This window comes from Kogia breviceps, chromosome 3 (genome assembly GCF_026419965.1).
Source record: "Kogia breviceps isolate mKogBre1 chromosome 3, mKogBre1 haplotype 1, whole genome shotgun sequence".
NCBI lineage: Eukaryota > Metazoa > Chordata > Mammalia > Artiodactyla > Physeteridae > Kogia > Kogia breviceps.
The window spans coordinates 173,342,240-173,370,093 of NC_081312.1; the positions used below are offsets into that span (position 1 = coordinate 173,342,240).

At 34.9% G+C, this 27,854-nt stretch overlaps 1 protein-coding gene across 1 annotated transcript; it reads right to left on the reverse strand.

The window, feature by feature from the left end:
• Window positions 1–21,504: 21,504 nt before the first annotated feature.
• LOC131752922 (E3 ubiquitin-protein ligase MARCHF2-like) lies at window positions 21,505–22,014 on the reverse strand. The gene has a single exon (XM_059057582.1). It carries the CDS (start codon window positions 22,012–22,014, stop codon window positions 21,505–21,507), a length of 510 nt encoding a protein of 169 aa, XP_058913565.1.
• Window positions 22,015–27,854: the final 5,840 nt, after the last annotated feature.

The following is a 27,854-nucleotide window of genomic DNA, read 5'->3' on the forward strand; positions in this document are numbered from 1 at the left end:
ATTAAATAAAATTTTAAAATGCATTTCTTTAGTTGTACTAGCCACAGTCCAAGTGCTCAGTAGCCACATGTGGCTTGTGGCCACTGTATTGCACAACACAGAGAACATTTCCATCATCACATAAAGTTCTCTCTGAGAGCACTGGATTAGAACAATATTGAAATATTTTCCTGTAAATAGCACAGCAGTAATCTCTATAAATCTAATAAGCACTAAAAATATTTCCCAGTATGTATATTTTAATTAGAATCAGCCAAATTTTAGCATAGTAATGTTATAAATAAGACAAAGCATGTTTAGCTGTAAGCAAGCTAGCAAACATATGTGATAAAGAAGCATATTTTAATAGTGCTTTCTTGGCATATAAATATAACATATCATTCTGTTATACCCATATCATCTTTGCCTACTTTTTTCTACATTTAGATGGCATTTTGAAAGAATTGTGTAAAAATTTGCTTTTCCCTTTTCATCTTCATGACTGTCAATCATTTTTCACATTTATCACACCAAGAACTGAAGATTCATGACTCCTTTAAGTAATAACTGCCTTGTATGTTGCATTTAAGGGCATGTACTTTAGGTAAACCAACTACTATATTCATGGCAATGTCTTTTGCAATAAGTAGTCTTAAACTTTATTCTTAAAAATAAAAACCAGGGAACATCCATAAAAGGACTCTGAATTTTTTTCCAAAAAGCCTTTTAAAAAATAAGATTTCAAGTATATATTTCACTGTCTGAACAATGACAGCTTTGTGAGTCTTAGAAGTAGTTATTCTGCTTTTCTTTGTATCAACTTGCAGAATGCTTGGGATTTCTTTGCTATTTTATCTAGAAAACCAGTTCAAGGGTTAATGTCTAAAATAAGTAATCATCAAATTCAAGACCTTGCTCTTTAAATAATTAGAAGTGAAAAGACACCACTTTCTACAAGCACCCACTTTGTAAAATCTCAGTGAAACTGGTTACATGCCATATCTTGAATTAAAGAACTATTAACTATGAATCAAAGTATGCATGCAAATAAATAAAAGAATGAATGAATGACTATGATACTTAAAGATCCACTTAAAAATTCACACTGATACATGTCATTAAACATTCTGAGAGAGTAAAGAACACATTCTCTTCTCTAGAATGTGGAAGCAATAATAAAGAGCTTTTTATTCTTCTAATTTTTAAAATGTTTATTTATTTAGTCCTGGTTCTTGCCCCTTTCAAGACAACTTCCTCAGAGGTTTATAATATTTTCCCAGAGTTGTGTTACTAAGAAATCAGCTGAGGAAATTAGCATAATTATCTGCAGTCAGTATATAATTTGGGGCCAATAAAAGAAATGCCAGCCTAAGAGATCAGGAATAAGAAACCTTGTTTCTCTATCTAGCTTTTTATTTTATTTTTTAAATAACAGACAATTAGTCTATCACTAACCATAAACTAATGGCTAAAGAAAAAAATTAGTCACTGTGGGATAACTATATTGTCATTAATTTGTTCAACAAATATCTGTAAAGAAATATTTACAGTGAAAGAAGTGAGACAAGGCAGTGAGACAGTGAGAGGAGAGGTAAGTAACAAACACTCTATAATGTGGATTCATCCCATCTGGGACTTCTGTCCTCCCCTCGATGCTAATCTCATAACTCTTCTCTACATTGTTAGCACCCAAGTTTCTTCAAATATCTAAGGTAAGAAATTAATAAAATAGAAAACATATAAAATGAAGTGGATCAATAAAACCGTGTTGTTTCTTTAAAAAGAGTAATAACCCCCTGATGAAACTTTGGGGAAATAAAGCATAAAATAAAAAAGCTCTTAGGAAACAAATCAAAGAAAAAAGATAATGTACAAATAGCCAATGTCAGAAATGGAAATGATAAAATCATTACAGATCCTAGAAATAAGAGGGTAATGTCAAGCTCTAGAGGAAATAAACAAATTCCTGGAAAATTACAAATTTCTAAAACAAACTTAAGAAATAGAAGGCCTAAGTAATCCTATACCAGTTAAACTAATTGATCCATACTTAATCTTCCTTCAGAAACTCTAGGTTCATAAGATTCACTAGCAAAATTATAATACTTAAAAAAAAAAAATAATGCCAGACATATAAACAAGAGAACAGGAAAAGAGATAATGCTTCCTAACACATTTTATGAGGACAGCAAAATTTCAATACAAACTCTGACAAAGACATCACAATAAAGGAAAATTTTAGTTCAATGTTCCTCATGAAAACAGATGTGAACTACTAAATGTATATTTTTTATTATGAATATATTACTGTTTTCATATTTATTCCACGAATCTAAGTTTAACTTTAAAAATCAATCATTAACAGAATGAGAAAAAAAGCACATGATCATTTTAATATATGCATAAAAAGCATTTGGTCACTACAACATCTGTTCATAATAAAAAATATCTTAGAAGACTAAAAAGAGAATTTTCCTAATGTGATAAAAAGTGGCTACAAAAATACTCACAACTATACTTAATGGTGGAATGTTGATTTCAATTTGGTATTAGGAATGAGCCAAGAATGGCCACTACTACCACTTCTTTTAAAAATTTGAACTGTTTACTGGTGATCCTAGTGAGAAAATAAGACATGAAAAAAGAAAAAAAATGTATATATATAAGTATTGGAAAAGAAAAAATACATTGTCATTATAGATAGTATAACAAGTTTGTTAGATACAAGAATAATATATAATGCTCAATTGAATATATATCTTAAACAAACAGAAAACAAATTATTTTAAATGAAACTATTATAATAAATTTAAAATAAATACATTGGAATAATAAATCTTACAAAGACAATTATGGCCTAAAATATTGAGAGATATTAAAATAGGCCTATAAATAGATACAATATTTGATTTTTCCAAATTAATCTGTAAAGTCAATAAAATCCCCATCAAATTCCTGTCAGATGGTTAAGACCTGAGAAGCTGACTCAAATTTATATGGAAACACAGTGGGCCAAATTTAGCCAGGAAACTCTGAAAGAATATGGTCTGAGGAGTTCTTTACTGTATATCATATACAAAGTTAGAATAATTAGTGCATCATGGTGTTGGCATAAAGATAACCAAATCGACCAATGACACAGAATAGAGATCCCAGAAACAAATACTATATACATGGGTACCTAACTTACCCATGTGGCATTGTGGAACAGTGCAAAAAGGAGGACATTTTTGGGCTTCCCTGGTGGTGCAGTGGTTGAGAGTCCACCTGCCGATGCAGGGGACGCGGGTTCGTGCCCCGGTCCGGGAAGATCCCACATGCCATGGAGCAGCTGGGCCCGTGAGCCATGGCCGCTGAGCCTGCGCGTCCGGAGCCTGTGCTCCGCAACGGGAGTGGCCACAACAGTGAGAGGCCCGCATACCACAGGAAAAAAAAAAAAAAAAAAAAGGTGGACATTTTCAATGACAAGCTCGAACTTCTGTTTCAATTTAGAAAAATAAGGGGCAATCTGACTCCCACTATAAACTTTACATGAAAATCATCTCTAAGTGGATTTTACTATATATGTAAAGGTAAAAGGCACAACAATTAACCTCCCAGAGTGACCTAGAATATAATATATAGAAAAATGTGATTATTATCTCCAAGAAGGGAAGGACTTCTTAACCAAAAAATTAACCATAATTAACAATTAATAAATTGGATGACGGTATATTTAGAAACTTCTGCTCAACAAAATTGAGACAGTGAAGAACAAAACACAAGGTGTGAGAAGTTATTTGCAATCCATAAGCCCAAAAAAGAACTTATATGTCTAATATGTCTTAAAACATTATAAATCAAAAAAAAAAAGAAAAAAAAATTGACAAGCCACTTGAATAGGAAATCTACAAAAGAAAATGAGTTAATAAACATATGAATAAATCCTTAACCTTATAAGTCATCAGGCAAGTCCAAAGTAAATGTGCCAGTAAGTAACACTAGATGTTAGGTTAATATATATTGCTATATGCAAGATAGAATGGCTGAAATTTTAAAAGACTGACAATACCAGATGTTACTGTTGCAGACTGAATATCTGTGCCCCTCGCCCTCAATTTAGTATGAGGTCATGAGTGTGGGGCCCTCATGATGGGATTAGTGTCTTTATAAGACAAGAAACCTGAGAGCTTGCCCGCTCTCTCTCCTCCCTTAAGCATACAAAGAAGAGATCATGTGAGCATGAAGTAGAATGGTGGCTTCCTACAAGCTAAGAGACGAGGCCCCAGAATGAAACCTGCCTTGCTGGCACCTTGATCTTAGACTACTCAGCTTTCAGAAATGTGAGAAATAAATGTTTATTGTTTAAGTCACCCAGTCTATGGTATTTCTTATGATAGCCTGAATTAACTAAGACAGTGAGCAAATACCTAGGATGCTGCCTATACGAAGTATACAATGACAAGGAAATGAAGCAACTGAACCCTTCATACTTGCTGGGGATGGTGTAAATTTGTTTGTAATTATCTACTAAGGCTGAGCATATGCATACCCCATAACCCAGCAATTCACCCTCTTCAGGAATTGCATACATATGTGAATCCAATAAATATATGCATCCAATAAAATGTGCAATCAACAAAATTGCATACATATGTGCATTAAGAAATGATTCTTGCATTATTTGTAATAGGGAAAATTCCAAATATCTGTCAATTGTATATACATATATTAAATAAAGTATAGCATATTAATAAGCTAGAAAAATATATAACAATGAAAGTGAACAAACTACAGGTACTTGCAACAACAGTGATGAATCACACAAGCATAATGTTGAGTAAAATAGGGTAGATGAAATATCATACATATTAGAAACAGTATTTAGGTGTGAAAGTCCAGAAGGTAAAACCATGAAAGAAAACATGAAAGGAGATATGCAATATTGGCAATGCCCTACTCTTTTTGACTTAGGTGCTGTTAAACAAGTATGATCTTTGTGATAATTCATGAACTATGCATTTTTTAATGTTTTTGAGATATAATTTATATACCATAAAATTTACTATTTTAAGTCGTAAAATTCAAAGGTCTTTAGTATATTCAACTACTATGCATTCATCATCGCTCGCTAATTCCAGAATATTTCTATCATCCCCCACCAAAAGAAATTGAATGCTTTTTAGCAGTCATTTCCAATTCCCGGCTCCTCAAATCCCCTGGCAATCACTTATCTACTTTCAGTCTCTGCAGATTTGACCTGAATTCTTAATAGAAATGGAATCATACACTACGTGACTTTTTAATGTCTGACTTCTTTCACGTAGAAGAATGTTTTCAAGATTATCCATCATGTAGCATGTATACGTACTTCATTACTTTTCATTTTTGAATTATATTCCATTGAATGGATATATCACATTTTTTTTATCCATTCATCAATTGATGGACATCAGGATTGTTTCCACTTTTTGGCTTTTCTGAGTAGAACTGCTATGAACATTCATATACAGATTTTTATGTGAACATATGATTTCAGCTCTCTTTTGTATATACCAAAGAGTGAAATTGTGGATCATAAATTAACTCTATGTTTACTTTTTCAGATACAGCTAACCTGTTTTCTATAATTGCTGCATCATTTTACACTTCTACCAGCAATGTTTAGGGTCCCTGTATCTCCACATTTTCACAAAGATTTGTTATTGTCCATATATTTTTTTATAGCTACCCTAGTTTTTATGAAGAGATATCTTATGGTTTTGATTTGGATTCCCTTAATAACAAATAATGTTGGACATCTTTTTATGTGCTTACTAGCCATTGCCATTGTATATCTTCTTTTTTTTTTTCTCCTCTGGTTGTTTGTGACCTAGGTGAAATAAGTCAGAAAGAGAAAGACAAGTACCGTATGATCTCACTTATATGTGAAATCTAAAACAAAATAGAACAAAACAAAAATGAACTTATAGATACAGAGAACAGTTTGATGGTTGCCAGAGGCTGGGGTGGGAGGTAGGGGAAATAGGTAAAAGTGGTCAAAAGGCACAAACTTCCAGTTATAAGTAAGTTCTGAGGATATAGTGTACAGCATGGTGAGTATAGATAATAACACTGTATTGCATACTTGAAAGGTGCTAAGAGAGTAGATCTTGAAAGTTCTCATCACAAGAAAAAAAAACTGTATGTGCGGTGACAGATGCTAACTAAACTTATTGTGGTTAGCATTTCACAGTACACACATACAGCAAATCATTATGTAATACAATTTAATACAATGTCTTATGTCAATTATATTTTAATAAAAGTATAAAAAATATAATTATAAAAAATGTAATTTGTATTAGTGAATATTAATGAATTTGAAAACCTGGATAAAATTGATAATTTTCTAGGGAAATGCCAATTATAAAAATTGATTCAAGAGATCACAAATAGCAAAGAAAAATATAATTTTGACTCATGTTAGTTATAAAAATTGATACCAAAGTCCTGGATTAAATTTTACCAACTCTCAGGCAGGCTAATTGACTTTTTTCCCATGGGAATTAGTCTATTAAGCAATATCCCTTTGTCTTGCTTAAGTTAGTCAGGGTAAGTTTCTGTTGCTAACAACCAAAGAAAACCAACTGAAGCATAAATTGGGGCTTGCCTTAGTCAGCTTGAGCTGCTGTAACAAAAAATATTTTAGACTGGGTGGCTTAAACAACAAAAATTTATTTCTTACAGTTCTAGAGTCTGGGAAGTCTAAGATCAAAGTGCCAGCAATGTAGGTTTCATTCTGAGGGCTCTTCTCTTGGATTATAGGCAGCTGCTGTCTATCTGTGTGCTCACACAACCTCTTCCTTGTGTTAGGGCAGAGACAAGGAGAAATAAACTCTCCTTTTGCCTCGTCTTTTCCAGGCATTAATCCTATCATGAGGCCCCACCCTCATGACCTCATCTTAACCTAATTACTTTCGCAAAGCCTTATCTCCAAATACAATCACATTATGGTTAGAGCTTTGACCTGTGAATTGGGGAGAATACAAACTTTCAGTCCATAACAGTGCTGTTACATGGGACCCGCAATGGTTTTTTGCTACATTTTTCATAGATCATAGGTGTGGGAAACACATTAAGAATTGGCTGAGAAAATAATAGAATAAGAATGTAAAGTTCAGATTTTGATTTAGACAGTGACCTGTGATTGTAGACCAAGAATGGATTACAAAATCTATCCCTTCAACTTTCCAGTAATTCCTTCATTGCTTTTTACAGATACATTCTGTATATTGTCCATTATTAGGGATTAATCATATCAATGAAAAGTTGTTTTAATAAAAATATCATTAAAGTAATGTAAAAATATTATTTTTATAGATTTTTCAGAAAGCATTCTGTGATATGAGAACAGACTGTAAAAGCAGGATGGTTAACTTTTAGAAACTTCAGTTTTAGAAACTTTTAAAAATGAAAACTCATAGAAAGTTAACTAACACTTAGTGAAATTTTTGAAATTCTTTAAAACAAGTCATGAAGAATCACAAAATTTATTTATTTGCCAAATTTTTCATAGATTTGATCTAGTAGAACACATGTCCTCTTAACTTTGCCAAATTGTATTTGTTCCCAATGAACACAATTCCATTTAACTCTGACTTTCCTAATAAACATTTCGTGGTGAAGATTAGGAAATATATTATTACTCAGAAATCAATTTACACGTCCTTACTTTTATTTCAGATGTAAACATTTTAAGTACTGAATTGTATCAAACTTGGAAACAAGATAAATAAAATAAAGGTCTGAACATTATTCATTATTAATCTTCATTTGGCAACAATTTTCAAGAAGTGGAGGGTATTTAGTGCTAAATTAAAGCAGACTTATGATAGAACTCGACATTATAATGACATTAATATCAAGGATGATAATAATTTATGTAAGTGTGTCCACAATTTAGTAATGATTTCCCAGTGTACTAAGTAGGAAATGTATTCATTAAAATGAATTAGTAAAGTTTTACATCTTTCTACAAAAATGAATCCCCTGGGAATTTTTTTTTTTTTTTTTTTTTTTTGTGGTAGGCGGGCCTCTCACTGTTGTGGCCTCTCCCGTTGCGGAGCACAGGCTCCGGACGCGCAGGCTCAGCAGCCATGGCTCACGGGCCCAGCAGCTCCGCGGCATGTGGGATCTTCCCGGACCGGGGCACGAACCCGTGTCCCCTGCATCGGCAGGCGGATTCTCAACCACTGCGCCACCAGGGAAGCCCCCCTGGGAAATTTTTATTAGAAAAAGACTTTGGAATTTCACTTTTTGAAGCACATTCGATGAAGTACAGCATAATCAGAGATATTATATTGTAAAATTAAGTAGAATAAAATATTGAACATTATCAATTAAAATTATAAATGTTAGCAGGAGAAAATGGTGTGAAGTATCCAGTGCCCTAAATATAAAGACAAGACAAATTATGCCTGTGCCAGGTAGGATTTTCATGATCTAGAGATTTTTGGAAACAAATTTCAAGACTCTCAAGAGTGCTTGACATTTTGCTCTTAATGGATACCTATTTGGCAGATACCCATTTGCAGCTCCCTGAAGCATTTGCATTTCTCCATACTTAAGGTGCTTGCCAGATATAAATATGAAAATAGACAATTTCTAATTCAAAGGAGTGGCAGTTCCATGCTTTGTATTACACATTCCAATGCTTGGTCATTTAGCATTGCCACCGCAATTAAAACCAATTCTTTGAAACTGGATTACTCATTTGATGCGCCTTACATTAACCGCAGCACCACCTACCATACTGAAAATACACGTCCAAAAGAGAGAGGATATCTTTCCCAGGAGAGCCTGCCTCATAATGATTATTTCTAGCTGATGTTACAGAAAAAGCTTCTACAATAGGCACATATCAATTCCACACAATTCAGCTTGTCCTTCTATGATTGATGTATAATGGATACTATTGTAGCTGTTCCAAACACTCTTGTTCCTCTTCGTCACTCTCTATCATACCATGACTTGAAAGACAATGAGGATGTTGCTGCTTTTGAAAAGCTTTGATCTACTGCAGCATCTAGAAGCAGAACTGAGAAAAAGAAAGGGGGATGGGAATTTCAGAAAACTAGCCTAGTGGCTGCTCATTCTGATGCAGAGCATAAACCATTAGCAACCCAAAGATTAGAATGAATGTAGTTCAATTAATGCAAGAAAACGGCCAGTGCTTGATGTGTTTCTGTCAATCATATTACAGCAATAACTATAATTTGGAAGTTGAAAAAATAGGAAGGCTTATATTAGGATGAAAAGCTCAAGTTTTTTGTTTTGTTTTGTTGGACTGGAATGTGTTTTATGGCAACTGAAAATACAAATATTCTACTTTCCCTATGCTTTTGGATCCAAAATATCAGCATAAATGAAAATTAAGTAAAACGTATTAGGAACAAATAAACAATGTTATTTCCAATAAAATACATTTAAAATTCCTCTTATTGCCTTGGGCTATTCACACTGTCTGGTATATTTTGAAACATGATACCCTGGAAGGTGATTTTATAATGCAAGTTTATTATTTTTCCTACCATGGTAAGGAATAGAAAGTGGAACATTTCATCTTATTGCTTGTTGCTTAGAATAAAATACTTTTAAACTTCCACTACTGTGTTCCATAGTGCTGAAAGTATATATAGAACAAAATATTGTCTACCTTGTCCTTGTCTTTACTATATTAATACCAGTTATTTTATATTTTTATTTGTAAAGAGAAAAAAGATAGTTTACTGACTTTAGGATTAAACACTTAAAATATATTTGTTCTTTCAATTTATAGCAAATGCTTTATAAGAAGAGAGCATCAGTCTTCATTAATTAAGATTTTTTAAAAGTATAGCACTTTTTATTCTAGAGATTTCCTGTATTATATAGGTAAATTATTATATTATTTTTAAGTGATTGCTGTAGAGTTTAGAATGTATGTCAACCTTGAAATATAATTTCATGTATAGTGTAAGAACCCTACCGTAGTATTCTTCCATTCCCTCCCTCTTAATCCTATATGTTGTTTTTGTCATAATTTTTACATCTATATATGTCAAAACTACACAATACACTGTTAATTCTTCTGCATTATCTTTTAAAGCAACCAAAATTATGAAAAAATATACTGTAAATTACCATTATTTTTACCCTTTCCACTCCACTATTTCTCTAGGTAGGTCTCAATTTCCAACCGATATCATATTTCTCTGTCTAAATAACTTTCTATAACATTCCTTTTAACACAGGTCTGATGGCCGTAAGTTCTCTCAGCTTTTGATTCCCTGAAAAAAGTCTCTATTTTGCATTCACTTTTTAAACGATATTTTTGCTGAGTATCAAAGTCTGTGTTGAGAGATTTTTCTATCATTACTTTGAAGAAGAGTGAAGAAGATGCCATTCCATATTCTCCTAGGTTGTATAGTTTCTAATGAAAAGAGCGGTGACATTATTATCTTTGTTCCTCTCTATGTAATGTATTTTTTTGTTTGTTTTTTCTGTTTGTTTTCCAGATTTTTCTTTTTATCATTGAGTTTTAGCTGTTTGACTCTAATGTGTGTAGGTGTGTTTTGGGGAATTTATCCTTTTAGAGGTTCTTTGGGATTCATGGATCTGTGGCTTTTTTTTCATAAATTTTGAAAAATTTTTGGCCATTATCTCTTCATTCTCTTATTCTATCTCATTCTTTCTCTCTTCTTTCGAGATTCAAATTTCATGTATGTTAGACCATTTGATATTGTCCTGAAGTTCTTGGGCGCTCTGTTCTGTTCTGAGTTATTTTTTTCCCCCCAGTTTTTATCTCTGAGTTTCTCTTTGGATAATTTCTATTGATGTACCTGCAAATTTAGTTATTTTCTCAGCTCTGTTTGGTCTGCTGATGATACCATTAAAGGAATTCTCCATCTCTGACATTGTATGTTTTATTTTTAGTATTCTCATTTGAGATTTAAAATAGTTTCTTTCAGCCTGCTGAATCTTGCATCTGTTCATACATGTTATCAACTTTTCCGGCAAGATTTATACAAAATATAGTTATTTTAAATTCTCTTATCAGATTATTTTAACATCTCAGTCATTTTGAAACTGGATCTTCTGATTATCTCGATTATGGATTGGCTTTTCTTGCTTTTTTGTCTGATAATTTTGCATTGAATGCTGGATATCATATGTAGAATAGCAGAGACTAAAGTAAATAGCATTTATGCCTGAAAATGAGCATACCTCTTCTTTTGTGATGCTTCTATTGTGGGGGGTTGTTATTCTAATCAGAACTTGGCTTGTTTTGGGTTTTGTTGCTGCTCTCCTAACCTTTTCCACAGACTTCAAACACATATAGCAGTTGGTTATCATTACCTCATGCTTAGAATGGGAACAAAGGTGCCAGAAGTTCTTTCTCCATATTCTTGCTCCATCTTCATGGTCAACAATATTGGCATGATTTACAAATATCTTCTGCCATCTTGGCAGTTGCCTTTTCACTTTCTAGATGGTGCCCTTAGAAGCACAAAAGTTTTAATTTTCATTAAGTTCAATTTATTTATTTTTTGTCTTGTTGCTCCTGCTTTTGGAGCAGTCATATCTGAGAATCCACTGCCAAATCCAAGGTCATTAACATTACCTCTATGTTTTCTTCTAAGAGTTTTATAGCTTTAGCTTTTACATTTAGACTAATCCATTTTGTGTAAATTATTGTATATGGTGTGAGGAAGGGGACCAAATTCATTCTTTTGCAAATGGATATCCAGTTGTCTTAGCCATTTTTATTGAAAAGGTGATTGTTTTCCCATTGAATGGTGTTGGCACCCTTGTTGAAAAGTAGTTGACCATATATAGGTTTATAAACCTATAAATCATAGGTTTATATCTGAACTCTGAATTCTATTCTACTGATTTATATGTCTATCCTTGGTCCAATACCACACTGTGTTGGTTACTCAAACTTTGCAGTAACTTCTGAAATAAGGAAGTATGAGTCTTCTAACTTTGGTATTCTGTTTCAAAATTATTTTGGCTATTCTGGGTGACTTGAAATTCCATATGAATTTTGGAGTCAGCTTGTTAATTTCTATAAAGAAGTCAGCTGGAAGTTTTATGAGGACTGTGTTGCATCTGTACATAAGTTTGGGAAGTATTGCCATCATAAAATATTAAGTATTCTGATCCATGAACAATGAATTTTTCCAATTATTACATCTTCTTTATTTTCCTATTGCTTTGTAATTTTCAGAGTATAAGATTTATACTTCTTTTATTAAATTCCTTCCTAAGTATTTAATTCTTTCTGACACTATCATAAAAAGATTTTTTAAATTTCATTTTTGGATCGTTCATTGCAAGTCAATATAAATAAAATTGATGTTCATATATTAATAATGTATCCTGCAAACTTAACTGAACTTGTTTATTCTAATTGTTTTCTTCAGCTCACTTGTTTGTCTTGTTATTTATTAGTTCTAATTCTTTTTAGTGAATTCATTAGGATTTTCTATACATAAGGTTATGTCATCTATAAATAGAGATAGTTTTACTTCTTCCTCTCCAATCTGGATGACTTTTATTTCTTTTGCCTGCCTAATTGCCATTACTAAAACCTCCAGTACAATGTTGAATAGAAACAGTGAGGAAGGATATCTTTATGTTTTACTGATCTTAGGGAATATCCAGCTTTTTGTCAGTAACTATGATATTAGCTGTGATTTTTCAATAGATGCCCTTTGTCAAGTTGAGAATGATCCCTTCTATTCCTAATTTGTTGAGTGTCTTTATTATCAAAAGGTATTAGATCCTGTCAAATGCATTTTTGGCATCTAATGAGATGACTATGTGACTTTTATTCTTTACTAAATTGATGTAATGTATTATTTTCAAATGTTGAACCTGCCTTTCATTCCTGGGATAAATCCCATTTGGTCATGGTGTATAATTCATTTTTTATGATGCTGGATTTTGTTTGCTAGTATTTTGTTGAGGGTTTTTGAACCTATGTTCATAAGAGATACTGGTCTGTATTTTTCTTTTCTTATAATGCTTTTGTCTGATTTTGATATCAGGGTAATATTGGACTCATACAAAGAGTTGGGAAGTGTTTTCTCCTCTTCTAATTTTTAGAAGAATTTGTGAGTAACTGTTTTCCATTTTTCTTTAAATATATGGTAGAATTTAGTGGCAAATCCATCTAAGTCTGGGCTTTTTTGTTGGATTTTTAAATAAACGATTTCCTCAGTCTCTATGTTATAGGGTCCAGTCAGATTACCTTTTATTTTCTGGAGTCAATTTCAGTAGTTCATACATGTTAAAAATGTTGTCCATTTCATCTAAATTATCTTATTTATTGGCATACAAGTGTATATAGTATTCTCTTTAAATCCTTTTTATTTCTATAAGGCAATAGTAATGTCTCCTCTTTCATTTCTGATTCTAGTAATTTGAGTCTTCTCTCTTTTTTTTCTTGGTCAATCTAGCTAAAGATTTGTCAATTTTATTGATCTTTTCAAAGCACCAGCTTTTGGTTTTCATTGATTATTCTCTATTGTTTGTCTATTCCCTATTTCATTCATTTCTGCTCTATTCTTTATTATTTCTGCTTGCTTTTGGTTTAGTTTGCTTTTCTTTTTCAGTGTCTAAAGGTGAAAGTTTAGCCTATTGATTTGCAATCTTTCTTCCTATTATAGGCATTTACTACTATAAATTTACCTCTTAGCACAGCTTTAGTCTCATCCAATAAGTTTCAGTACATTGTCTTCATTTTTATGTATATCAAAATATGCTCTTATTTCCTTTTTGATTTCTTCTCTGACCCATTGGTTATTTAGGAGTGTGTTGTTTAATTTCCAAATATTTATGAGTTCCCCAATTTTTCCTGCTACTGATTTCTAATTTCATTCCATTGTGGCCAAAGAACATACTTTGTATAATTTCTGTTCTTTTAAAGTTATTGAGGTTTGTTTTATAGCCTAGTATATGGTCTATCCTGGAGAACTGTCCATGTACACTTGAGAAGAATGTATATTCTGTGTTATTTGGGAGTGTTCTATACATGTCTGTTAGGTCTAGTTGGTCTATAGCATGGTTCAAATCTTCTGCTTATTTGCTGATCTTCTGTCTAGTTTTTCTATCCATTATTTAAAATCAGATATTCACGCTTCAGATGATTATTGTTGAATTGCCTATTTCTCCCTTAATTTCTGTCAGTATTGCTTCATGTATTTTAGTGAAGTGTCATTGAGTGTGTATATAATCATTATATCTTCCTGATGGATTGACCCTTTCATCAGTATAAAACATCCTTCTTTATCTCTAGTATCATTTTTTATTTTAAAGTCTATTATGCTTGATATCAGTATAGCCACTCCAGCTTTTTTGTGGTTGCTGTTTGTTTGATACATCTTTTTTGCCTTTTATCTTTCAATATGTTTGCATTTTTGAATGTTCACTGTGGCAGTTTTTAAAATCAAATCTGAAAATTCCTACCTTTTAATTGGAGAGTTTAATTCATTTGCATTTAATATAATTACTAGTATGATAGATTTACATCTGCCATTTTTCTGTTTGTTTTGTATATATCTCACCTGTTTTTTCTTCTTCTATTCCTCCTTTATGACTTTTTTAAACATTAAGTGAATATTTTTAAATGTAGCAATTTAAAGTTCTCTAATGATTTTTTTTTCACTACATTTTTTAGTTGGTTGTTTTTCTAGTAGTTGCTCAGGGCTTACTATATAGATCTAAATATTACTCCTATATAGCTCTGTTCTCTTTCCCTTTTTTTGAGGTACTATTTTTATACTTATTATATCTGTTAATATTACAGACCCAACAATACATTGCTACAATTATTACTCTACAATCTAGTCATTTCCTTAGCCCAAAACACTGTTTCTCCCACTCACCTCCTTTGTGCTGTTATTGGCACATTTCTTTATGTTATAAGCCCAAGATTACATTATGCACATATTTTATACAATTGCTTTTGAAATCATTTAAGATAAGAGAAAAAATATGTGCATCTATTGTCTTTTACAACTACATACTTATGTTCTCTGGTACTCTTTGTTTTTTCTCATGTATTCAAATTACCACCTAGAGTCACTGGCTTTTGGCTTGAAGAAGTACCTTTAGTATTTCTTAGAAGGTAGGTTTACCAGAAACAGATCCTCTCAGTTTTTGTTTACTTGGTAAAGTCTTTATTTGGACTTCATTTTTGAAAGATAATTTTTCTGGATATAGGATTCTTGGTTGACAGTTTTTTTCTTTGAGTACTTTGAATATGTTATGCCATTTCACTTTGGTCTCCCTTGTTTCTACCATAAGGTCTGTTTTTAATCTCATTGGGGTTCCTTTTTAAGTAGTGAGTAGTTTTTCTCTTGCTACTTTCAAGATTTTCTCCTCATCTTCAACTTTCATAATTTTTACTATGACATGTCTGTTTGTGGCTCTCTTTGGGTTTATCTTTCTTGGTGTTCATTGACCTTCCTAAATGTGTATAATATTGTTTTTCAACAAAGTTGGGGAGTTTTCATCCATTATTATTAATTTTTTTGCATATATTTTTCTGCTCCTTTCTCTCTTTCCTCTCATTCTGGTACTTCCACTACATGTTTGTTGGTATACTTAATAGCCTCCCACATTTCTCTGATGCTGTCATCATTTTTCTTCATTTGTTTCTTGTTCTTCAGCTTGCATAACTTTTATTGACCTATATTCTAGTTTCCTTATTCTTTCTTCTGCCAGTTGAGCAAATCTAATATTGAGCCTCTCCAGTGAATGTTCTAATTACTGAACTTTGCAATTTCATAATTTCCATTTGCTTTTTTTATAATTTCTATCTCTATTTTTATTATATATTATATGTGGCATACCTTGTTTTACTTCTTTAAGCATGGTTTCATTTAGTTATGTGAACATGTTTGTAATGGCTACTTTATAGTCTTTTTCTGATATATTTGATATTTGATCTCTCACATATGCAATTTCTGTTACCTGAATATTTTTTCAGTGTATGGGTTATATTTTCCTGTTTCTTTACATGTCTCACATTTTTTTTTGTTGGAAACTGGACATTTTATATAATATATTGTAGCAACTTTCAGTACTACCTCATTATTATTATTTGTTTATTTGTCTAGTAACTGATTGGTGCATTTCACTGAAGTTGATTTCCCCCCACCCTCAGTGTCAGACTCCGATGTTGTTCCTCAGGGTGGTATAACTTTGGGTATGCCCACAACACACTGGGATGACAGTGGCACTGGTTGGATTCTTTTCATCTTTTTTTCCTGACTACCCCTAACTACTAAACTATACTAATTACCAGCTGATTGCGCTATCATTTTTAAATAATGCCTTGGGGCATTATTAAACCAATCTAATAAAATGTGGCCCCTTTGAAGGACTAGTTTCTGATATGAACAGCTGGGTTTTTGTTCTGAAACCAGAAGGACTCAACCCAGCTGTATTATTCCCTACTTCTCTCCTTCAAATTATCTGACCTACAATTTAGCCTGAAGCTGGAATCTCCCAATTGCCTTCACCACGACGGGAACTCTTCTTGAGAGTGCCTTTAGGCTGGAATTTCTTCACTCTTGCAAATGAAGGCAATTCCTTGGAAATAAATTAGTAATGATTTGGTTTTTCTGGCCTGTTTCTCCCCCCAGGCAAAATCTCTGAGCCAATGTTTTGGAGTTAGGGCTGGGGACAATTGCAATCTTCTGAATGACATCCTGCTCTAGAAACCCAGAGTTCAGTGGGTGGGGTCCTCTTGCCTTCCTCTTCTAGTGTGAAACCACCACTTTGTCAGGGCAAGAGAGATCAGAGCCCCATTTAAGCATGCTGCACCAAGGTAGAGTCTCTGTTCCATGAATGGGGCTGGACAGAAGAAGATAGAGAACTTAAAAAAAGACTTAATAAAGGTGATAGCAAGAGCTAAGTCTGAAGAATGAACAAGAGTTTTTAAAGCAAGAAGAACTGGGAAAGTACAGTAAGGTACAAGCCAGAACAAAAGTGCAGAAATAGAAAAACACTGTATAATTTCTAGGAGAGTGGAATGAGTGTGAGGCATGAAATACATGATACAGAGGCAGGAAATAAGACCAGAAACATAAGTCAAGGCAAATTAATAAAGGACATTGTGTCTTGATAAGGAGTTTGGATTCTAGTCTATATCGGCCAGAATACCCGTGGTGGTGATTTTAGCAAGGAAGTGGCATAACCACACTTTTTCAAAAATTATTATTTTAGGAAAATAACTCCGGTTTCAGTGTGGTAGATGGTTTTGGATAGGGCAGTGAGACCAATGTAAAAGTTGTCATATGTACCAACAATTATTTGGATTTGGAGTAAAAACATGGCTCTGTAGATAGAAAATTTTTAAGACTCACTTTTATGGTATAATTGGCAAGTTCATGATTATTAGGCTACAGTAGGTTAGGGAAATGAAGGAATGTAAAATGACCCTTGGCTCTGACTTGGGAAGCTAAGTAGATATTGATATAATTAACTAAATTAGGAATGCAAGAGAAAGAAACTGATCTGGGAAAGAAAATAATGAGTTTAGATTTAAACATGTTAAATTTGAGTAAACTAGATATCCCAGTGAAGAGTCTAATAAACAGTAGGTAATATGGGTCTCCAGCTCCAGGACAATGTGAAGATGAAAACAGAAAATTTACATACTGGTTTTCTTAAACAAGTTATTTAAATTTCATTTTAGAATGCAGATAACACTAGTTACCTCATAAAGTTTGTAGTGGGCAATTTAATAAGATCTACACAGTGCCTCAATAAATGACAGCTCTGTTGCTATTTATTTTTGAAGTTATTTGGATTAACAGAAATGAATTAAATCATCCAGAGTGAGTATATAATGTATTTGAAGTTAAGTCCAAAGAAGTGTTTCAAGGTACATTTTTTGTGGGTTAGCAAAATACTTCAACTTCAGGTTGAGTTTGATACTTTGGATAGCAGATCAAGAGAAAATCTAGAGCTTAAAAGTTGTGTAATTTTGCAATTTTCAACGTGCCTTCCTGTGTAGCATCAAACTCAAAAAAGTCATCATTTGAAGCAGATATTATCATCTCAATTTTATAAGGCTTATGACTTACCTGCCTAAGATCAGCCACAAATAGTTATGAAACTGATCTTGCAAGCCTGGCTTCTGACTCTTCGCCTACATCTTTCCCACATCAAATCTGCCACTCAGTGGCTCAACATTCATCCTCTTACTGTGGAACTTGCCCTGGACCTCAATAAAATAGCTCTGTGAAATACTTATTTGGAAGGCAGCCCTGATAAACAAGTTTTCTGATCTTGAAAGCACATCAGTAGTTTATCACCCCTGTTAAAAAAAGAAATCTCCAAGAGGGAGACAAAGGTTCATAAACTACAACCAAATTAAGCTGTCAAGTGCACAATTCAATTAAATATTTTGGAGATATAGGTGATGTTGATTTTTTTCAGAATCAGTGTTGAAATTCTGATGCTGTTATGGCATTAAATCAATCAAAATTTTAAAAGGTTACTGTTATCTCTAAAATTTAGCCATACATATTCAGTGCTGTCTTGAATAATAGTTACCCTTACAGAAAAACACACATCTTGTTAACTCTATGCCATATGATAAAGTTTAAAATGAAGCACAAAAAAAATGCTATAAGACTTTTTGTTTTTACCCTTTTATCGGTTCAACACTAAATTTTTTTCTTAGGTTTAAAAGATAGGGACTCCTGTTATAAGAAGAAACTTAAGCATAGGAACAGTATTTTGTTACCAAGCATATGATACAACATTTCTTGAAAATCTACTCTTTTAGTGGCATTATTTGTTACCATGTGAAAAGTCAGTTTCATCATCTGTAAAATGGAGTTTATTTTTACATGAATTAATAGTGGCATTTGGCAGTTTCCTGTCTTTCAGGAACCTCAACTGCTACTTTTGCTATTATAAGAACAATTTCTCCTCAAGCTAGTTTCTTTTTCACTCTCATCTTCCGTGGCACAGGATGATGGGAACTTAATTCTGTTCAGGCACATAACAGCTCCAGTCCATGGAAAATAACAGCAGTAGATCTGAGATTCATCTAAAAGGTATGTTTATGCATTAAATGATCCAGTTTATGTTGGACATCTGCAGCATATCATTGTAATTAATCAAGAATGGGTAAGTGTAAAAATATTAAGTATGAGGATAAGCATGCTCTGTCTCTCGGTATTTTTTTTCCCTTCCACTAAAAGAGAAAACAAACCTCCTGGAAGTATCAATAAATTAAGAAAAGTTTTATATTAAAAAAATAAAAGCTTGAGTCTTCAGAGTTGTCATAAAAATAACCCTCAGGAAAATTGATTCTAGCTAAAACCTTTATTGATAGGTCCCAAATGGAAAGAGTAAAGAGGAAAAACAAAATTATGATGGATAGAAGAAACAGAAAAAGAAAATGGAAGCAAAGAGCATTTGGGGGAAATTTCAGGCTAGCTGTCATCCTTTGAGGAAAAGTTAAACGGTCAAATATGATTCTAACATTCTGTGTCTACCCAGTCCTAGGAAAAACAATTAGGTTTTCAAAAAGATATGGGGAAAACACTCCAATATAAGTCCGAAGATTATGTGCATTTTATGATAGGCATACTTGGCCCCCCTAAAAAAGTATAATTGTAATGGTAGAATTTCAGATGCTCTGACATCTGCACAGAAAACGAATTTAAATCAGTAAACAACTATGGGACCTACCATATTACCTGCGCTGTTCCTGATACTGGGAATACAGAGATGAGTAATTCCTGGTCCCTGAATCCAGGCAGATGTTAAAGCACACCAACCAACCAACAAACCAGCAAACAATCAAAAACTATAATAAACTACTAATAATATGAACAAATTATCATCAGGGCACAGAGATACAAGTGCTTAGCTCTTTAGCCTAGAGGTAGCAGAAATGCAGAATAATAAACAGCCTCTCAGAGAAAGTGGCACTTAAGCTGGCATTTGACAGTTGAATAGTTGTCTCCAGGTAGGCCTGGGGAAGAGGTTCTCTGTAAATTCTAGATACTCTGTGAAGTACTTAATGTCATATCAAACACTTTTAAAATGTGACCATATCAGACACTAAAGTGTACTTTATAATTTATACATAATCATATGAATTGGATTGTAGTTGGAGATGCTGTAAGGCCACTTTGTAGACAACAAATGAAATGTTTATTAATTCAATTTGTGATTACTGTTTCTTATATTTAGTATAATATATTTTTCCCATTGACATTTTCTTAGACTTTTGGGAAACACGTAGTCTCCAAGCACTGTTCCTGTGGCGCCTAATGGAAAATGATGCCTAAGGAGAAGGCATACAAGCCACAGGATTCAGTTTGAACAGAGGCTCTGGAAAGATGTATATTTGAGTCAGAAAACCTCTCCAATAGTAAGATCACTGATTAACCCTTTATACACGAACTCATTTCCACACTTGGAGAAGCCATTCTCTCTACCCTGTGGTCAGATGTCATCAGCAAAGTGCATCAGTAAGGGTTCACTCTGAGAATTTATTTTCCTGTTGACTCTGTGATCGTGGATGAGCCCCTTAGCCTCTGGAGACTTTTGTTCCCCATTCATCAAATAAAGATAGTACTATAGCGCTATAAATGTGATGTATTTGAAGTTTCATATGGAAGACTTTCTAGAGATGTGAGGCATTATAGCAGCCACAATAACCAACCCAGTGCTTTTTATCTAGCACTCTTCTTCGACCTCAGAAATGGCAAAAGTTCTTAAAATATTTTCTTCACTAGAAAAATATGTAATAAGATGATGAAAAGGACTCTTCTTTAAGAAAGCATTGAAACAGAGCTTTTCTCAAACAAAACACTTGAAAAATGTTGATTTTTGTGAATTATCATATGCAAAATCATGCCTGACTGATGTATGGATGCTCTTGACTTTGAACACTTTTATTTTCCCCCAGCAAGGTCTCCTTTTATTCGTTGGGCTGGGTTTTTGAAATGCGGTGCAATTTACAGCCGAAGGTGTCAGGAAAGCAAGCCTGCGGTGCAGAGAAGCACAAGAGGCTTGCGTAACTTCCCCGCCTGATGGGCACCCTTATCTCACCTGTGGCCACACCTGCTGGTCTGGAAGGCGCCAAGTGGACCTTAGAATGAGATCTGGGTACCTGCTCGGTCGGAAGCTCATGACCACGTCCATCTGCCCTCCTTATGTACAACGGTGCGTAAAAATACCTGAGACTATCTTCACACAGGGTCACAAAATAGGCTCTGCTCGGCATCTTTTGGCCCAAGGAGCGTTCTAGCCATGCAGGAAGGGTCACGCAGTTTCCGTCCTTCCAAACGCCAGGGCATCACCAGCTGCCTCTGCCCCTGCCAGTCCGGCCTTCTCACGTCGTCTCCTCTGCCACCTTCCTCAGGAGTCCAGATGCCAGCGAGCTGAGCTGGCTACCTCGAAGCCATGCATATCCGGGCTCTTCAGCGCACTTCCTCCACTCGGAGCACAGCTGGACTTGGCAGCGGAAGGAGACTGGCGTCAGAGGCTGTAAGCGGCGTCAGAAGCCGTGAAGAGGACCAGGGTGAGGCGTGAGCTCCTGCCCTGGAGGCGGAGGTGGAGCCGGAAGTAGCTCGCGCCATGAAGAGCTGGAAGCGGGCTTGGTCGCAGCAGAGCGTCTGCTCCTTTGTGCAAGGCCCTGGGGCCTTCAAACCATCTGTGAGGGGCTGGGCCACTTCTCCGCCACAAGCACCGTGTGGCAGAGCTCCAGTAGCTGGTGGTGGACGAGGAGAGCCACCTTTCTGGACAGCTCTCGTGTACTGGGCCCAGTGGGCCGGTGCAGCCTGCGGAAACCGCAAGCTCTCCCCCTTCGCTCCGTCTCGGCAGATCCGTAGAAGGGCCCATCTCTTGGCGCGTCCAAGGCCTCGATGCCGGTTGCGAGGAGCAGGCCACCCCCCTTGAAGTCACCTGCGTGTACTGGGGTGGACTGAGACTCTTGACCTCCAGTACCATGGAAAAAGCAGGGCTGCCAGAGCAGTCCCTCTTCCTCATGGACGCAGGGAGCCTCGTGTCTTCAAAGCCTGACGCCCATGGTCCTAGGAGCCTGAGACGTGGCCGGTTGCCCACGCACGTCCCTCTTCTCCTCCAGGTCACCTCTGGCTGCCACGAGTCCCTAGCACCGCTCCGGCTCCTCCACCCGCGTCCAGACACCAGTTAAGTGTGCAAAGCGGTAAGTTATTGCAATACACTGAGCTAATGCAGCAGCCTTCATAGTTGAAGCTGTGAGGCGTTGGGTTGGTGCTCTTTGCTTAAAGGGTGACGGCACTAGGGTTGAGCTGTTTCCCGTGGGGAAAGATGTTGTTAAAGATGTTGTTAACGTGGCAGATGAGTGAATATTTAAAAACATGATAGGAACAAATTTTAAAAATGCATACACTAAATATTTTATGGAAACAGTCCACAATTGAAGTTTTGTGTCTAATTTACACAGATTTAACCAGCAACTTGTGCTACGTCTTACAACTCTTACATAGCTCCGCTCTAATAATCCTACAGAGATTGGAGAACAATTTTTTTAAAATTTCCAGTTATGTTTTATTGTTATTAGGTATTATTGATTGATTGACTGCTTGACTGATTGTTAAGGGTCTATACTTATGTGCTTCAGAGACCTAAAAGCATTTAAAAGATAAACAGTGAGAAGCCCTCTCCTGTCTCTGTCCCCCAATTGCCATGTCTGCACCCCTCTCTCCCATGTCCCCAGCCCCCCACCACTCCTCCCCCTCCTTCCACACACACACACAAGTAGGCACCATTATTAATGCTGACCTTAAACACCTTGGTTAAATAATTAGAATTTAAACAGTCACTTGTAGGAGAAAACTAGTGGACATTTTTGTCAATTGAGAGAATATAATTATAGAAGAAAAGTCCTTGAGAAGCGAAGAAGGAAAGGGATGTAGGGAACAAGTGGAAGGACCATGCCTTCATTAGAATCTATTTCCTTTAACAAATTCTTCCCTGGGAAGGAGCTGTTGCAGTTAGCCTTGAGTGTGCCTGCAGCCGTAGTTTTTGTTTTTTTCAAGGAAAATCCGAAAACACTGAAAATGGATGGGATTGAGTTATGCCTTGTGAAATTCATGATACAAAATTTTCTCACAGGATGTAACGTCAGAATTCTCTCACCACATTTTTCTTTTGTAGATGAGAGAAAAGGAGCTCATAGATATCTATGAGACTTTTATTCCTTTCCTTCTAATCGATGGATATTTTGAAACAGTTGTATGATAAGTTTGGTCACCTCTATAAACTAGGAATAATCAACATAATTTAAATATTCTGCATTGGCAAGTATAAAAATGTATTTGTGTAGTGTAATTAACTGTTATGTATCAAGACAGATTCAATATTAATAAGTCAAGGTAAAAAATATTTTCAGGTTTCTTTGGGATAAAGTACATATAAATTGCAACATTCTTCAGTTATCAGAAAGACCTGTTTAAATTTTTTTATTGACTGAGCTATTCTTCGTTTCAAAACCAGTGGGTTTTTTGTTTTTGTTGTTGAGGTATAGTTGATTTACAATGTTGTGTTAGTTTCTGGTGTACAGTGAAGTGATTCAGATATATATAGATATGTATCTGAATATATATATGTATTCTTTTTCATATTCTTTTCCATTATGGTTTATTACAGGATATTGAATATAGTTCCTTGTGGTATACAGTGGGACCCTGTTTATTTTATATGTAGTAGTTTGTATTTGCTAATATCATACTCCTAATTTATCCCTCCCCCACCCCCTTTCCCCTTTGGTAACCATAAATTTGGTTTTTGAGTCTTTCTGTTTCAAGAATAAGTTCATTTTTGAGAATAAGTTCATTTGTGTCATATTTTAGATTCCACATGTAAGTGATATCATATGGTATTTGTCTTACTCTTTCTGACTTACTTCACTTAGTATGATAGTCTCTAGATCCATCCATGTTGCTCCAAATGGCATTATTTCATTCTTTTTTATGGCCGAGTAGTATTCCATTGTGTATATGTACCGCATCTTCTTTATCCATTCATCTGTTGATGGACATTCAGGTTGCTTCCATGTCTTGGCTATTGTAAATAGTGCTGCTATGAACATTGGGGTGAATGTATCTTTTCAAATTAGTTTTTTTTATCTTTCCCGGATACACGCCCAGGAGTGGGATTGCAGGATCATATGATAGCTCTAATTTTAGTTTTTTAAGGAACCTCTATACGGTTTTCCATAGTGGCTGCACCAAGTTACATTCCCACCAACAGTGTAGGAGGATCCCCTTCTCTCCACACCCTCTCCAGCATTTCAAACCAGTGTTTCTTTTTTATTTTTTAATTTTTTTTAACATCTTTATTTGAGTATAACTGTTTTACAATAGTGTGTTAGTTTCTCCTTTACAACAAAGTGAATCAGTTATACATATACATATGTTCCCATAACTCTTTCCTCTTGTGTCACCCTCCCTCCCACCCTCCCTATCCCACCCCTCTAGGTGGTCACAAAGCACAGAGGTGAACTCCCTGTGCTATGCTGCAGCTTCCCACTAGCTATCTAATTTACATTTGGTAGTGTGTATATGTCCCTGCCACTCTCTCACATCGTCACAGCTTACCCTTCCCCCTACCCATATCCTCAAGTCCATGCTCTAGTAGGTCTGTGTTTTATTCCCATCCTACCACTAATCTCTTCATGACATTTTTTTTTTTTAGATTCCATATATATGTGTTAGCATATGGTATTTGTTTTTATCCTTCTGACTTACTTCACTCTGTATGACAGATTCCAGGTCTATCCACCTCATTACAAATAACTCAGTTTCATTTCTTTTTATGGCTGAGTAATATTCCATTGTATATATGTGCCACATCTTCCTTATCCATTCATCTGTTGATGGACACTTAGGTTGCTTCCATGTCCTGGCTATCGTAAATAGAGCTGCAATAAACATTTTGGTACATGACTCTTTTTGAATTATGGTTTTTTTAGGGTATATGCCCAGTAGTGGGATTGCTGGGTCATATGGTAGTTCTATTTGTAGTGTTTTAAGGAACCTCCATACTGTTCTCCATAGTGGCTGTATCATTTTACATTCCCACCAACAGTGCAAGAGTGTTCCCTTTTCTCCACACCCTCTCCAGCATTTATTGTTTCTAGAGTTTTTGATGATGGCCAATCTGGCCGGTGTGAGATGATATCTCATTGTAGTTTTGATTTGCATTTCTCTAATGATTAATGATGTTGAGCATTCTTTCATGTGTTTGTTGGCTATCTGTATATCTTCTTTGGAGAAATGTCTATTTAGTTCTTCTGCCCATTTTTGGATTGGGTTGTTTGTTTTTTTGTTATTGAGCTGCATGAGTTGCTTATAAATTTTGGATATTAATCCTTTGTCAATTGCTTCATTTGCAAATATTTTCTCCCATTCTGAGGGTTGTCTTTTGGTCTTGTTTATGGTATCCTTTGCTGTGCAAAAGCTTTTAAGTTTCATTAGGTCCCATTTGTTTATTTGTGTTTTTATTTCCATTTCTCTAGGAGATGGGTCAAAAAGGATCTTGCTGTGATTGATGTCATAGAGTGTTCTGCCTATGTTTTCCTCTAAGAGTTTGATAGTGTCTGGCCTTACATTTAGGTCTTTAACCCATTTGGAGTTTATTTTTGTGTATGGTGTTAGGGAGTGTTCTAATTTCATACTTCTACAGGTAGCTGTCTGGTTTTACCAGCACCACTTATTGAAGAGGCTGTCTTTTCTCCACTGTGTTTCCTTCCCTCCTTTATCAAAGATAAGGTGACCATATGTGTGTGGGTTTATCTCTGGGCTTTCTATCCTGTTCCATTGATCTATATTTCTGTTTTTGTGCCAGTACCATACTGTCTTAATTACTGTGGCCTTGTAGTATAGTCTGAAGTCAGGGAGCCTGATTCCTCCAGCTCCATTTTTCGTTCTCAAGATTGCTTTGGCTATTCGGGGTCTTTTGTGTTTCCATACAAATTGTGAAATTCTTTGTTCTAGTTCTGTAAAAAATGCCAGTGGTAATTTGATAGGGATTGCATTGAATCTGTAGATTGCTTTGGGTAATAGAGTCATTTGCACTATGTTGATTCTTCCAATCCAAGAACATGGTATATTTCTCCACCTATTTGTATCATCTTTAATTTCTTTCATCAGTGTCTTATAGTTTTCTGCATACAACTCTTTTGTCTCCTTAGGTAGGTTTCTTCCTAGATATTTTATTCTTTTTGTTGCAATGGTAAATGGGAGTGTTTTCTTAATTTCATTCTCAGATTTTTCATCATTAGTGTATAAGAATGCCAGAGATCTGTGCATTAATTTTGTATCTGGCTACTTTACCAAATTCATTGATTAGTTCTAGTAGTTTTCTGGTAGCATCCTTAGTATTCTCTATGTATAGTATCATGTCATCTGCAAACAGTGACAGCTTTACTTCTTCTTTTCCTATTTGGATTCCTTTTATTTTTCTCTAATTGCTGTGGCTAGAACTTCCAAAACTATGTTGAATAAGAGTGGTGAGAGTGGGCAACCTTGTCTTGTTCCTGATCTTAGTGGAAATGGTTTCAGTTTTTCACCATTGAGAACAATGCTGGCTGTGGGTTTGTCATATATTGCCTTTATTATATTGAGGAAAGTTCCCTCTATGCTTACTTTCTGCAGGGTTTTTATCATAAATGGGTGTTGAATTTTGTCAAAAGCTTTCTCTGCATCTATTGAGATGATCATATGGTTTTTCTCCTTCAGTTTGTTGATATGGTGTATCACGTTGATTGATTTGCGTATATTGAAGAATCCTTGCATTCCTGGAATAAACCCCACTTGATCATGGTGTATGATCCTTTTAATGTGCTGTTGGATTCTGTTTGCTAGTATTTTGTTGAGGATTTTTGCATCTATGTTCATCAGTGATATTGGCCTGTAGTTTTCTTTCTTTGTGACGTCTTTGTCTGGTTTTGGTATCAGGGTGATGGTGGCCTCATAGAATGAGTTTGGGAGTGTTCCTCCCTCTGCTATCTTTTGGAAGAGTTTGAGAAGGATAGGTGTTAGCTCTTCTCTAAATGTTTGATAGAATTCGCCTGTGAAGCCACCTGGTCCTGGGCTTTTGTTTGTTGGAAGCTTTTTAATCACAGTTTCAATTTCAGTGCTTGTGATTGGTCTGTTCATATTTTCTATTTCTTCCTGGTTCAGTCTTGGCAGGTTGTGCATTTCTAATAATTTGTCCATTTCTTCCAGGTTGTCCATTTTATTGGCATAGAGTTGCTTGTAGTAATCTCTAATAATCTTTTGTATTTCTGCAGAGTCAGTTGTTACATCTCCTTTTTCATTTCTAATTCTATTGATTTGAGTCTTCTCCCTTTTTTTCTTGATGAGTCTGGCTAATGGTTTATCAATTTTATTTATCTTCTCAAAGAACCAGCTTTTACTTTTATTGATCTTTGCTATTGTTTCCTTCATTTCTTTTTCATTAATTTCAGATCTGATCTTTGTGATTTCTTTCCTTCTGCTAAATTTGGGGTTTTTTTGTTCTTCCTTCTCTAATTGCTTTAGGTGCAAAGTTAAATTGTTTATTCGAGATGCTTCCTGTTTCTTAAGGTATGATTGTATTGCTATAAACTTCCCTCTTAGAACTGCTTTTGCTGTATCCCATAGGTTTTGGGTCGTCGTGTCTCCATTGTCATTTGTTTCTAAGTACTTTTTGATTTCCTCTTTGATTTCTTCAGTGATCACTTCGTTATTAAGTAGTGTATTGTTTAGCCTCCATGTGTTTGTATTTTTTACAGATCTTTTCCTGTAATTGATATCTAGTCTCATAGCGTTGTGGTCAGAAAAGATACTTGATACGATTTC